We start from the raw sequence: 13,283 nt of genomic DNA, 5'->3' as shown, positions 1-13,283 counted from the left end.
CTACTAGCGCCTGCCATTCCTGGTGCCCTGGTGAGCCAACCCGGCTGCTCTTGGGGTTGGCGTAGGAGCTGTGAGGAGGCCTGCAATTCCCTGACTCCTGCTGGGTTTATAGAAGGCGGTAGGGCGAGGGAACATGAAATCCTTCCTGGAGGTTAAGAGACAGCTGAAAGCTATGGGCCTGAAATACATGCTATTGTACCAGGCCAGACTGAAAGTGATCTCAGATGGGCAGTCTCAGCTTTTCTATAGTCCTGAGGACATTTGTCGGTGGATCGAAATGTGAGATAAAGTGCCGGGTGATGCGGTAGGCTCCTGGAGAAGTCGGCCGAGAGTTGAGTGGACGAGCGGTACCGGAGGGGTAACCAGGAGCCCAGCAGATAGAATGACTTGTGCTCCACAGGAAGACTTGGCACATCGCAAGTGGTGATACAGTGAAGGCACCATGGCAATGGACTCTGCTCCAGTTGAGACGGAGGAGGCAATGGGGCTACAGACATAATGGATGTGTTACCGCTGGGCGGGACTGGAGAGTGAGGAAATGAACCAGGAATGCCTTCAGACTTCTTGGCCAATTGTTGTGCCTACTGGGACTGGGATTCAGCTGATGATTCAGCACTCAGCTATCACTGGCGATGATCTGTGGGATGGGCACCTTGCCCTTGCTGTAACACTGAACTTTTTTTGTCAGGGGTGTAGGAACCTTGTGTTATTCAGCCTACTGATAACAGATGGATGTCCAAGGATCAGGTAAAACGATCTTATTGCGTATAGTATATACACACCTGAAAATATTTTACAGAGATGGGAGCTCACTGCCACGTTTGATGGTAGGCTTTATTTTCTCCTTTATGTGTAGGGGTTACACTGCCGGTCCTGGCAGGTTCATTCTAATGGGCGAGCATGACTGTTCTTTTCTTGATTGCCTGGAAAGGGGGGAGTTGTTAGTTTTTGCCCTGCAACTGAGTTCTGGAGAGTTCATTTTAGTTGAGTTGTTGCTTAATGTTCATTGCAGTGCCATGCCATGGGGAGGAGGGTTGATGCTACTGGCCAGGGAGTGGAGTAGTCAAGACGATATGCACAACCACTCATGAGGGAATCCAGCAACATCATCTCCTGGAATGTCAGGGGCATAAATGGCTACATAGCAAACACAACAAAATGATGGCTGGAGTGCTGAAACTTTTCATCCACTCACTCCCAGGTGGCTACACCAAGAGATATTGGGTACATTCATTCCTAAAAGGTACTAAACTCGACATAGCATGCCTACAAGAAATGCACCTAATGACTAGTGAAACAAAAAAGATGGTGAAAAAAAATGGAGGGGCAACTGTATTTAGCCACATATTCTTCCCACACTAGGGGGGTGGCCATTTGAGTGACCCTTGGGGTACCTTTTCAACACATGTACATTGAAGCAGATGTAGAACCGAGGTACATACTTTTATGGGGCATATTAGATGAAAAGGACATCACAATTCTAAACACCTATCCACCCAACACTGATGATTGTGAATTCTTCCAGAAGATGCATGACTTACTTTAGGACAGTATTGGTTCATCTATATTTTGAGTGGGTGACTTAAACTTTGTGACAGTTGAGGATAGGGATCGCCATCCACCCTGTACAGGAATGAAACCGTAGAAGACCAGGTCACTCTTAGATGTCATGCATTATTTGGACCTCTTGGACAGCTGGAGGGAACTCCATCCGCAAACACAGAATGCACTTCCCATTCCTAAACGAACAATACATATAGCTGCTTGGATCACATTCAAGTGACAGGGCTCCCATACACCTCCTTAAGGGATGTGGTGCACTTGTGGTGAACGTGTACTATGGCATCATCTGCATATAGCGAAAAGACATGTATAGTGTTTCCACTGGAATCCTCAGTCTCTCATCACCCGACACGACAAAACTACCAGGGGCTCCAAGGCAAAACTATTGGCGAGAGTGGGCAACTCTGCCCAGCTGTCTGAAGTTGTGTTTCCCACCCCAACCCGAGCATGCTGCAACACTGCTACGTTTTATATGGCGGTGGTACACATTGGAGGAGGAGTTAGCCTTTGCCCCTGGATGTTCTTACTGATGCTGCATGTCGGTCCTCACTGGCAGGTACACTGACAGATTATATGGAACATGATTGGGATATGACACCCAGCAGAGCAAACAAGTGGGAGGCCAAGGTAGGCGAGAATAGTTAGAGCAAGATGTGGCGCATTTTGAGGTCAACTAGCAGAGTACCAGAGGGAGGAACCTGACTTGGTAGAAGCCATATAGAGGTTTACAGAGATGCAGCAGAGACTGCATGAGTTTTGGGGCACGTTGGACAAATATACGTTTACACAATAGCGACAGCACTTACATAGGGAAAGGGGCAAATTAGGGAAACTTTTGGCCTGGATACTTCGTTGTGAGCAGAAAATGCCACTAATCTGGCACTCCCCAGGCTTGCGGTGTTGAGCGCAAGGAGTTGGACGCTAACCTAACACTGTAAGAATTGAGGGGCACCTTGCAAGAACTTAATAGATCAAAAGCGCCAGGTTGTGACGGCTTTCTAGTCGAATTTTACCAAACTTACTCCGCTACGATGTCGGAGCCCATATTAGAGTCATTTCTTGAGGCGCAGGTTAAGAAAATTCTCACCCCCCACAATGCAGGAGGGCATTATATGTCTCTTACTCAAGCCTGGGGGTTACACAGCGGACCCCTCTTCATACAGACCTCTCAATTCTGATATTAAGGTATTTTGCAAGCTCTAAGCAGCCAGGATCCGCGGCATGATATGAGATAAAGTACATGACAACCAATGCAGCTTTATCCTGGGTAAGAGTACGGCTTTCAATATAGGTCAGCTGTCAGGGCCGGACTGGGAACCACAACCGGCCCTGGCAACGTGCTCAGCCGGCCCCCTCCCCCCAGGAGGGGGGGAGGGGGGGGTTGCCGCCGATGTCTTTGCCAGGGCCGGTTTTCGGCCGATTTTGTTACAGGGCCGGTTTTGCAGCATAGCAAAAACGTCCCTGTAACAAAAAAACGGCCCTCAGGGGCCCAAAACCGGCCCCCACCCGTGCGGCGCACCGGGGGATTGCCCGGTGCCCGCTACGGCCAGTCCGGCCCTGTCAGCTGTCCCATGTGCTGTATGAAGTCATTGACGAAGAACCGGAAATTTGAACAGGAAAAAGCCTTTGATATGGTGGACTGTGCTTACTTACTGGCTGTGCTGGATGCAATCGGCTTTGGGACCTCCTTCCTTGGATGGGAGAGATTGTTGTACACAGAACCTCTGGCCTGGGTTAGGGTGGGAAACACAGCTTCAGACAGCTGGGCAGAGTTGCCCCCTCTCGCCACTACTTTTTGCCTTGGAGCCCCTGGTAGTTTTGTTGTGTTGGGTGATGAGAGACTGAGGATTCCAGTGGAAAACAATGTACACGTCCTTTCACTATATGCGGAGGATGCCATAGTACACGTTCACTCCCCCCAGGGAGGCGGTACCTATTCTGATGCGACATATGGCGACATTTGGAGAGGTCTCAGCCATTCAGGTCAGCCATCAAAAACTTCAGAGCACTGAATTCATGCTTCCTCCTGTATTTGTATTTACATTGATCCCATGTTATATCATGCAATGGATGGTGCTGAGGACATTCGTTATGTGCAACTTGTTTGAGTTTGTTTTATTTCCCTTGTTTCACCTTATCTTCCTTTCTTGTAGCACTGGAAAATCTATAAATGAAGGTGTTAAAAAAAAAGAATATAGCAATTGATTCCGCGTCTTGGACATGTGGTACAAGGGGAGCAGGCAAATTTCTTTATGCAGATCAAGACTACCTCTCGCCCTACCTGTCTGGCCAGTTCACATTGTCCATAGCATAACCAGACGGTACTGCAAAAGCTGCTTTAGGGCCAGAATCCTCCGTGATGCGGGTTTCTATTATAAACAGACAATATAACTTGTTATCTTCTAGAAGCATGCAAACATCAGCTGCATGCATTAACATTTACCTTACATTAATTAGAACACTCTCAATGTCATACAGAGACTTGGTCTTGATTTGTTCTAAGGAGTCATGGGATGAGACCGCCCTATACTTCGCAGGTTGTTGCCCTGTTTTAGTGACTGACGCTATATTAGATTTACTTACACCTTCACTTACCATGAAGGGCTGAAAAGCATTGTAAGGTGGGGCCAAAGATTCAAAGAACTGCACGACAAACAGCACTAGGTGGAGAAAACCTGTCAGATAGAAGGAACTCACAAGTGAAATGTTGTCTATGGCTCTCTGAAGCAAATTGGGCAGCATGCTGGCCCCTGGATCTGGAGCAAGCACGGACGAGCACAGATGGGCTTGCATTGGTAGCCCAGCCTCCACATGGTGTCAGGAGAAAAGAGAAACACTAGAGCATGCAGAACCAAAATGGCCGCTCTGGTGTGGGATGCCAGCAAGGAGGAACAAGTATTTGCAATGCAATAGGTCTCGCATTTACGCAAGTTTAAGCTATTGGCATTGAATGATAATGGCTTTTATTTACATTTTAAAAACCAAAACATAAATAAAAGTCATTGTCATTTACAATGCCAATGGCTAAAACTCACGCAAATGTGAGACCTATTGCATTGCAAATGCTTGTTTGAGATGCCAGAAGAGCTCGGGCAGAGCCAATCGCACGTGACTCTACGTTGTCGGGGGAGAGGCGTGCGCTTCAAGGAAGGGGATGCTATCGTGTGGAGCTATCAACCCTCAACCAGGTTCTAATCCCAGCCTCGACTCAACATACTGCGTCCCTGGGGAAATTCCTAATTCTTCCTGTTCTGAAATAAATACACGTACCCTTGTTTTGGTCCAATGTGAAATACGCTAAATGTCTGGGGCCAACTGCATGGTATGGAACAAACTGCCTAAAAAACCACAGGAGTGAGGGATATTATACGCTACTCCCCCATCCCCCATTTTAAGCCAGGATGACGGCGGCCACTGACTGAGACCATTAGGTTTTGGAGGAGCCAATGGCAATTCGGTCCTGTATCTGTGAAAGGCCAGTAGGGCTAAGCTAGAAGCAGCCTCATGTCAGTTTATTTTCACTTCAGAGAAAGGTTCTTTGAGATGACATTGGTCATGTGCCAGGCTTTAAGACTTCGGAAAGCAGGCAGGTCGAGCAAGAGCGACCCACGCTTTAGTCTACTGCTTTCAAAAGACCCCAGGGCTGAGGCAGAGTCACGTCTCAGCGAGACTCACACCAGACTAGAGACCGCCCAAAAATGTAGCTCTTCAACTGATTAAAATAAGACATGGGTTTTCTAAATATTACTTAAAAGTGCGTGGTGTTTCTCACAAGAAAACGTTCCATTCAGGGCCTAATTTTATGCACAGTACGTGGACAGTGACCACGGTGTGTGGCCAGATGCACTCACCATTTCCTGACAGCGTGGCTTCCCGCCAAACGACATGACTCAGCAGAGAGACACTGAGGTTACTTGTTCCAAGGAAGTGAGGTGTAAAGCTGGAGGAGCTGGAGGGAATACCGATGTGTGAAGAAGTAGAGAGCCCAGTAAGAATTCCAGAGCGAACACAAACATAATCAAGACATTTCAAAAACCAGCATCTTCACCGCATTTGGCTGTGCCTTTGTGGAGAGGCTGCTGCACTTAGTCTGGTAGGGGAGGAGATTTACGGGGGAAGAGCGAGCACTCTGCCGGCTCCCTTTCTCGCTGCATTCAGGGGATAGGACAAGCCGCAGCCAATTACAGAAGCGCGATGCACGAGCAGAGGATGTATGATGTTACAACGCATGCTTTTACAACGCATGCTGTTACAACAACATTTTTACAATGCAAATGCAGTGACAACGCAAGTCTTTACAACGCAAGTCTTTACATCGACTTGCACTAGATGGCGTGCTAACATTAAAAAAGTGTAATTTACTATTCTAACTCCAGTCCACGTAACAGTAGGGAAGGTGTTTGGATAGTAAACTACACTATTTTTAATGTTAGCACGCCATCTAGTGCAAGTCGATGTAAAGACTTGCGTTGTAATGGCATGCGTTGTCAATGCATTTGCGTTGTAACAGTTTCGTTGTAATGGCAGTGCGTTGTAAAAGTTGCGTTGTAAAGGTTGTTCCCCACGAGCAGAGCACGCAGCGAACACGAGCCTGAGAAGTGGTGGAACTGATGTCAGGGGAAAACAAAGATGGCGTGCGTTTGTCTGATGGGCCGTCTTAAATGTCCATAGGGCGATAACCGAAATGGGCGAACGCTAATCACGAGCCAGCGATTACCATAAAATCCGACGCCAACTAATTGCAAACAGGGACGGGGCTTAAAGCCCCCTTCTGAAATATATTGTTGACTATAGCTCTCGCAGGTGAGGAGCGCATGCGCGCTCCAACGCCAAGCGAGACCTAAAAATTACAGTCTCAAGATAATAGAGTACCAGCCAAAAAATACAATACTCCAGCACAGAGTTACAATTAAACACTGGCCACCTCCTTCAGCAGGCTAATCCAAAAAGTCCTGTAAAACCAATAAATGAGGTACTAGCCCATAATGTGAAAAGATGATACTGTGAAAAAACGCTATTGAAGCCAGAACACATACAAATTCATTCAGTTAAAACAATATAAACAAAAAATATACAGGGTTTAAAAGCTCTTTAAAACAGATATACCTATACTATATATACCCAGCATTTCTTTTAAATATTAACATTAATTACTTTTTCAGTTTGCTTTGACAAATTATTGAACAGTTTGAGGCCAGAATATTTTTGCCCTTTCTGTATGTGGGTCACTTGCATATATACAGGAGACTGCCATAAATGTATATTTTGTTGACATTTCTTACTGAACAGTTTTGAAGTCTACAGACAAGGATTAGGATGAAAAAGAATGATTTAACTTTAGTTTTGTAATTGACAGTAATTTTGCTCCTTTTTCTCTTTCAGAAGACCTACTTTACCCGCCGCCGGCGCCCTCTGATTGGATCATGCACGCACTTGTTGGGGCTTTAGCTGCTTACACCATAGTAGTGACAGTAGCTTTATTTTACTACTGGGTAAGAGGCCTCCCTTTTCTGCTATATGCTCTCAAGTATCTGTAGAATACTATGGCGGACCTGAAATAACCTCTCCTTCTATTGGATTATAATAGTTGTATGCCCCTTTGTGTCATTCCTTTTACATTGTTCCTGATCTTAAGCCTGGTTTTTGTCTCCTCGCACAACACATTGTTTCTTTAGAAGCTGCCATGAGCAACAGCTTGCCTCCTTACTCCAGCCTGGTTGTATTTTTTCTCCCAGCTGACGGGCTCTGAGATCCTCATTTCAAGGGCCCAACCCACTTTCACCATCCTTTCGCCCCTTTCAGTGCCTCCTAATCATATTTTCTATCAATTGCATATTAATTGAACCTTCAGGCTGGACCAGCATTGAAATAAAATGACCGCATTGAAGCAATGACAAGTTAAATGTGCAGCTGTCCACCTTCATCTTCCCTTCCTATTTCTCCAATTACCTGGACACCTTGCATGCTTTTTTCTTACCACCGCCTAGTTCTTAGGTTCAGCAGTAGTCAAATACTTCTGTGACCAGTGATGAGACCAGGGCCATGTCTGGCCGTTAAAACATAGTTTCTTCTTCTTCACACTAATTGGATTGGACTTGTTGCTTGGGCTGCTTCATACTCTTGTATAACAGACCTTTGTCTCAGAACCAATGTCAAGAGTTTTACCCCGAAAAGTTTTTTACACGCTTTTTATTTGAATCCTTCCTCTCATTCTTACCATCTTCACGAAAGTCTAAAAATAAGATCAATCAACTGCTTTGAGCTGGGCAGTTTCATGCCATGCAATATTGTGCCACATAAAGTGAACTGCAGCTCTCTGTGATCGATTCACAAGGTAACATGCCATACCATCATGCATGTTTTGTCCAGAAGAGACAGGCATCGCTTCCCATATGGGCAACATGATTTAGCACAATATCCTCCTGTACATTATAGCTCATGTTCCACATGTTAAGAGACATACACACACACACACATTTTTGCCTCATCATCCCAGGGGCCTTGTCCTGGTAGTGCAGATTGCCTTGGAGCCATAGGGAAGGTATAGCCATCAATCACACCATGAAGAAGCAACACAAGTCTAATATGCTATTCTTCCAAGGAACAAGCATTTTTCACTCTAAACACACCACAAAAACAACTTGTACCAAAGAGACTGATCAAGAAGTTCCTCACATGCAAAAGCCATAATGTATTGGTTGCAAAAGACTATATAGAACATCACAAGTTCAACAATCAGTACATCAATGAACAATACACGTACCCCGGCACTCATATGTAATGTTCTTATATAGTAAGAAAAGCAGTATTATGCAAAGGATTTCGTTCTCATCTTGTACTAATTCAACACAGAGAGGTTTTTATGCAAAAGTATAAATATTTTTAATTTCATCAAAAAAGTTTGGTATGTGATTCTGAACAAGACTTTTAGATAACATTCCAAAGACAGAAACCAATAGAACACCTTTACATATTTAATACATTGTTATGTTGGAATTCATTTGTAGTTGGTGACATTGGTTCCGTAATCTTGATCTCAAGCGCGCTACAGCCGACACGTGTTTCGTCACGACAGTGACTTTCTCAAGGCTGTAAGGGTAATAATATGAGCTCAAATTCTGTACACATTAAAATCAGATTGTCTACCTTGTGCAGTTATTGTTCGGAGTCATGCACTAAGTACACCAATTTAAAAAGTATACGTACCATGTACGAGAAGAAAAAAGAAGAAAAAAGAAAGAAAAGAAACGAGCAAGGAGTGCCAACAGGAAAAGAAGAAAGAATGATACATTAAAGACACACAAATGTGCAAGTATTTACAAAAATAGTGTCATTATGGAAAGACGCAAAATACAGACGAACTTGTGCAAGCAGAAATTTCCAAAGCCCGGTAGGAACATTACTGTCCACTTAACCCATAGATATTTGATCACAGGGGGGTGAGCTCAAAAGAAGGGGACAGATAACCAAATTGAGGGAAAGACAGGGTCAGACTCAGAATTACTAACCTTTTTTCAAATACGAGATGCAAAGCTTAAATGTCATAAGGTCATCACCAGATTCTCAAAGATTAGATATTCGGATCCATATCCATATTACCCAAGGTCCTAGGAATTGAGAATTTTAGTCAGAGAAGAGATACAGAGTAACTTGATCAATCTTCTTTAAAGACTTATAGAAAAAAGAGACGAAAAAGGAACTGCCAATAATAATTACTTCTAATTTATCAAAGCGGGCCTTAGTGATAATGAGACCTAGGAAGTAACACGGCCTTCTCTGGAGCGATCCTAGGAACGTGTTTATATCACCCTCCTGATATGTGAACATGGAAGAAGAGAATACAACATCCGGGATTGTTGAGAGATTCAGGATTTTTACCAAGTGCTATAAGTATGTCGCCATATGAATTCCAACATAACAATGTATTAAATATGTAAAGGTGTTCTATTGGTTTCTGTCTTTGGAATGTTATCTAAAAGTCTTGTTCAGAATCACATACCAAACTTTTTTGATGAAATTAAAAATATTTATACTTTTGCATAAAAACCTCTCTGTGTTGAATTAGTACAAGATGAGAACGAAATCCTTTGCATAATACTGCTTTTCTTACTATATAAGAACATTACATATGAGTGCCGGGGTACGTGTATTGTTCATAGTATCACAGGGCCACGTTTACGAGACCCAGGTGTATATGCACCCAAGGTAGTAGGGTGCATTTGTAACCCCTAGTGGCACCATCTCTATAAATGCTGTTGTTATAAAAATAAGAAAGTTTGTCACATTACCTTGTCTGATGATGTACTGATTACTGAAGTGCGACACAATCAAACACTACTACCGCTTTTACAATCAGTACATCAACTTGGTATAAATACATACATAATCAGTAGATACTAAACCTAAACAAACCTTTCTCCTAGCTAAACCTGACTCTAGCACAATATTTTGCAATACAGTAAGCCTGCTCTAACACTTATATGGAGCCTTACCCCTACCACCAACCTTAAGCCTTAAACAAAGCCAAACCTTGAACCTACCTATGCATCCTGCTCTTGTCCTAAACCTAATCCTAAATCTAACCTTATGCCTAACCCTAATCCATTTCTTAATCCTAAGGCTAGCCCTAGGCCTAGCCCTGAAGATTTCCTCTACCATAAAATTAGGACAAACCCTACCCATTCTCCAAACCAAATGCCTGACCCTAAACTTGAGTCTACCCCATCCATACACACCCCCTTGCTGGAAACCCAACCTAACCCATTGCCTCATCCACTTACTCCAGCCCTTCCCTGACAATGTGTTCTTCATGAAGATTTAATGAAATAGATATGGTAGTAGCTATCAATGTAGTGGTGTCTCAGCAATGAGTTGCAGACACAGTGGATTCCACATAGAGAAGGTGCACCATGTAAATAGAGCCATGTTTACTTCATTCATTAATGTTGCACTTATTTAAATTTCTTCATTGTAACACTTCATAACCATTTGTCTGCATATTTTTATCTTTAGCGGAAGAGCAAGATTAGAAAAACCCTTCAGAGCGATTACATGAACATGAACCCTCGACGAGTCAACAATAAGGCATACCAGCCTCATGTGCCAAATCGAGCCGACAGGTTACGTTGACTTCTGCTTGCTAAAATTAGCACCTGCGCTACTCCAAGCCAGATATTCTTCAGAATACACAGATGTCAATATGCCTGACCGACACAGAGGGGACCAATGGCGATCGGACATGGGAATCACTTAAGAATTCAGTGTTCGTGCTGCAGTTATCATTGGTGCTCTCTATGATTTGGATCGTTGCCATGCTTTTTTACACCAAGAAGCAAGTGTGATCTAAAAGTAGATGCCATCACCCAGATGTTTTGTGGTCAACAAGAAATAGATTTTTTGTTTCCTTGGGCAAATGTCTCCTCCATTGGAACCATTGATTACATCTCAGGTGCATGAGCATTGCTTTCATTCCAGTGACGAAGCTCAGAAATCTCTGGTCATCAAATTCAAACTGTCCTCACACTGGTTAGAGCTGGTGCTCACCAAAGAAAAGGCATGAATACATTATTGGTGAGGGAGCAATCCTCACCCCTTGGCTCAACACAGCTGATCGCTCTGCAACTGCTGTGGGGATATATAGAGTCTTGGGCTTGTCAACAGCATTTCTGGGATTCTGGTCACAAACATGATGCAGGGCCTATCTCTGATTTTATGGAGACATCTAGAAGTAGCTACGCCTAAGAGATTTATAAATAGAAGGTGTAAGCCCAGCAACATCAATAATTCCCCCTCCTGCCCAATTTGTGAAGTCTTTTCTCCTGATGAGGCAAAGAGACCTTCCGAAAGTTAGCAAGCAACCAGATAAAACCCACTGCAAGAACTGGCAACTGTTATGTATCTTCTGAGTGTTCATAGTATGACTCCTTGGGCATGTGGCTTCGCAGCCAAGGCCAGACTTTCTCCATGTTAAGACAGGACTTGTTGTTTTGGAGTACATTCCTCTATCTTGTAATAGATCACACCCTGTTCTGAGTGTTCCTGTTGAGATAGTGCTGACTCTTTCCTGAGACTGTGAATGCTGTTACCCCTGCTCCTCACCCTACAATCTGCTTTACCTATACCTTTTATTCCCATTGTTCCTTTGTTGTATATGTTCCAATGCACACCTATGTATTTAATGAAACTCAGCATCTGTACCCATGCCTAGAATACAATAGTTGTAGCAACATTTTATATGAACTGATTTTTCTCAATGATGTTTGTTCTGAGAAGTTATGTTGTAGTCTGTTGCACTGTGCTTTTTAAAGAGTCAATAAACTCATACCTGTAATAATGATAGTGTGTGAATCACGTATCAGACCCAATAAAACAGTGATCCGTCAACAATATATTTACTCATTATATACTACGCCATGTGTCAAAGGACGCAATAACTGGTGGAGTTTAAGCCTTTAGGTCAAGGAGGTGGAGGCACTGAGGCGTTGCCCCACTACTGCCACGGGCCCCATTCAAATTCTTCGTTCTACTTCTCCGACGCTAATTCCAATCAGGACTCCTGATTGGAAATAGCGTTGGAGAAGTAGAACGAGGGACGTCATGCTGAAGGAGGTGGGGGCTTCGGCAGCTCTCCTCGTCTCAGGGTGTTTGATTGACAGCAGGCACGGCACTAGACAGTCACGTCACGGCATTGCTAGTGCGTATGTTCATTGTTGGGCTGATCATATTTACGATCAGCCCGAACATGCGCACTAGCCTTCCCCTTAAGAGACCGAGGGTTGCTTCATGCGCAGCCCCTGGTCTCCTAGTGGGCAGGGAGTATCCCTGCCCTCAAGCCAATCCTGGGCCTGGCGCGTAGAGGGATTGCCAGTGACGTTGCGGCTGTTCCTGTTTGTTGAAGAGGGACCCCGGCCCAGGAGCAGTCGAGCAGAGGCGGCGCGGACCGGTAAGTTTTCTTTTATTATATTTAAATTTTAAACTTACCCGGCGGCCTCCACCCCCGCGCGAGTATTGTGAGCCGCGACTTTCGTGTGTAGGCTAGCTCTTGAACCGTTGCGTTCCCGCTATTATAAACATTAACACTCTTTCAAGTGCAGAGTGAAGCCACTCTGCACTTCAAAGAGTGTTAATGTTTATATAGCGGGAACGCAGACTGACTGGTCTGGTGCAGTCCAGGCAGCTAGGCCCGTCCTGCTGGAGCCTGGCACCCAGCTGTGTATGCTTCAGAAGTGCATGGCAGGGACGCGCCTTTGAAAGCAGTGACAAACTCATTTGCATGCACTACTTGTCTTTAATAGGATAGGTTCTCTTATCGGGCCGCAGTGTAGTTGCAGAATTCTATAAAAATCGCTCTCTGGTGCTAAGTACTATACTTGCCTGTCACTCAGATTTTTTTTCGTTTCCCTAAATATTTGAACTCGAGAAATGTTTTCACAAATCTGCATTGTTCCCCTGTACTTTCGTTTTGTGAATAGAGGTGGGGCCCAATCAGAAGCCAGTTAGCTAATTAGCCTCCCTGCAGGGTTGCACCTTTTATGCGTTTATGTTATGTGTGTCGAGAGTCTAAATCTAGCTAAAGAGCAACAGAGTGCTGACGAAGGACAGGAGACACTCAGAGTGAAGCATACGCTTGGCTTTGTCCTACTCTCTCCTGTGTATGGGAAATGGTGTTTAGGGTTGAAATTTGCTAGGGTTCCCGGAGTCTAGGGCTCAGGGCCCGATTC

At 44.4% G+C, this 13,283-nt stretch overlaps 1 protein-coding gene across 1 annotated transcript in view; it reads left to right on the top strand.

Annotated features, from left to right (window-relative positions):
• CD28 (CD28 molecule) overlaps window positions 1–11,896 on the top strand; it is a 174,651-nt gene extending 162,755 nt beyond the window's left edge. The window contains exons 3-4 of the mRNA XM_085648931.1: window positions 6,946–7,055; window positions 10,576–11,896. Of these exons, the coding sequence (XP_085505057.1) occupies window positions 6,946–7,055; window positions 10,576–10,692 (227 nt within the window). The 3' untranslated portion in view covers window positions 10,693–11,896. The remainder of the gene's footprint in view (window positions 1–6,945; window positions 7,056–10,575) is intronic.
• The last annotated feature ends 1,387 nt before the right edge of the window (window positions 11,897–13,283 follow it).

This window comes from Triturus cristatus, chromosome 3_2 (genome assembly GCF_964204655.1).
Source record: "Triturus cristatus chromosome 3_2, aTriCri1.1, whole genome shotgun sequence".
In the NCBI taxonomy this organism is placed as follows: domain Eukaryota; kingdom Metazoa; phylum Chordata; class Amphibia; order Caudata; family Salamandridae; genus Triturus; species Triturus cristatus.
Note: the sequence above shows the minus strand (reverse complement) of the source record. Positions and strands in the feature narration are given on the sequence as shown.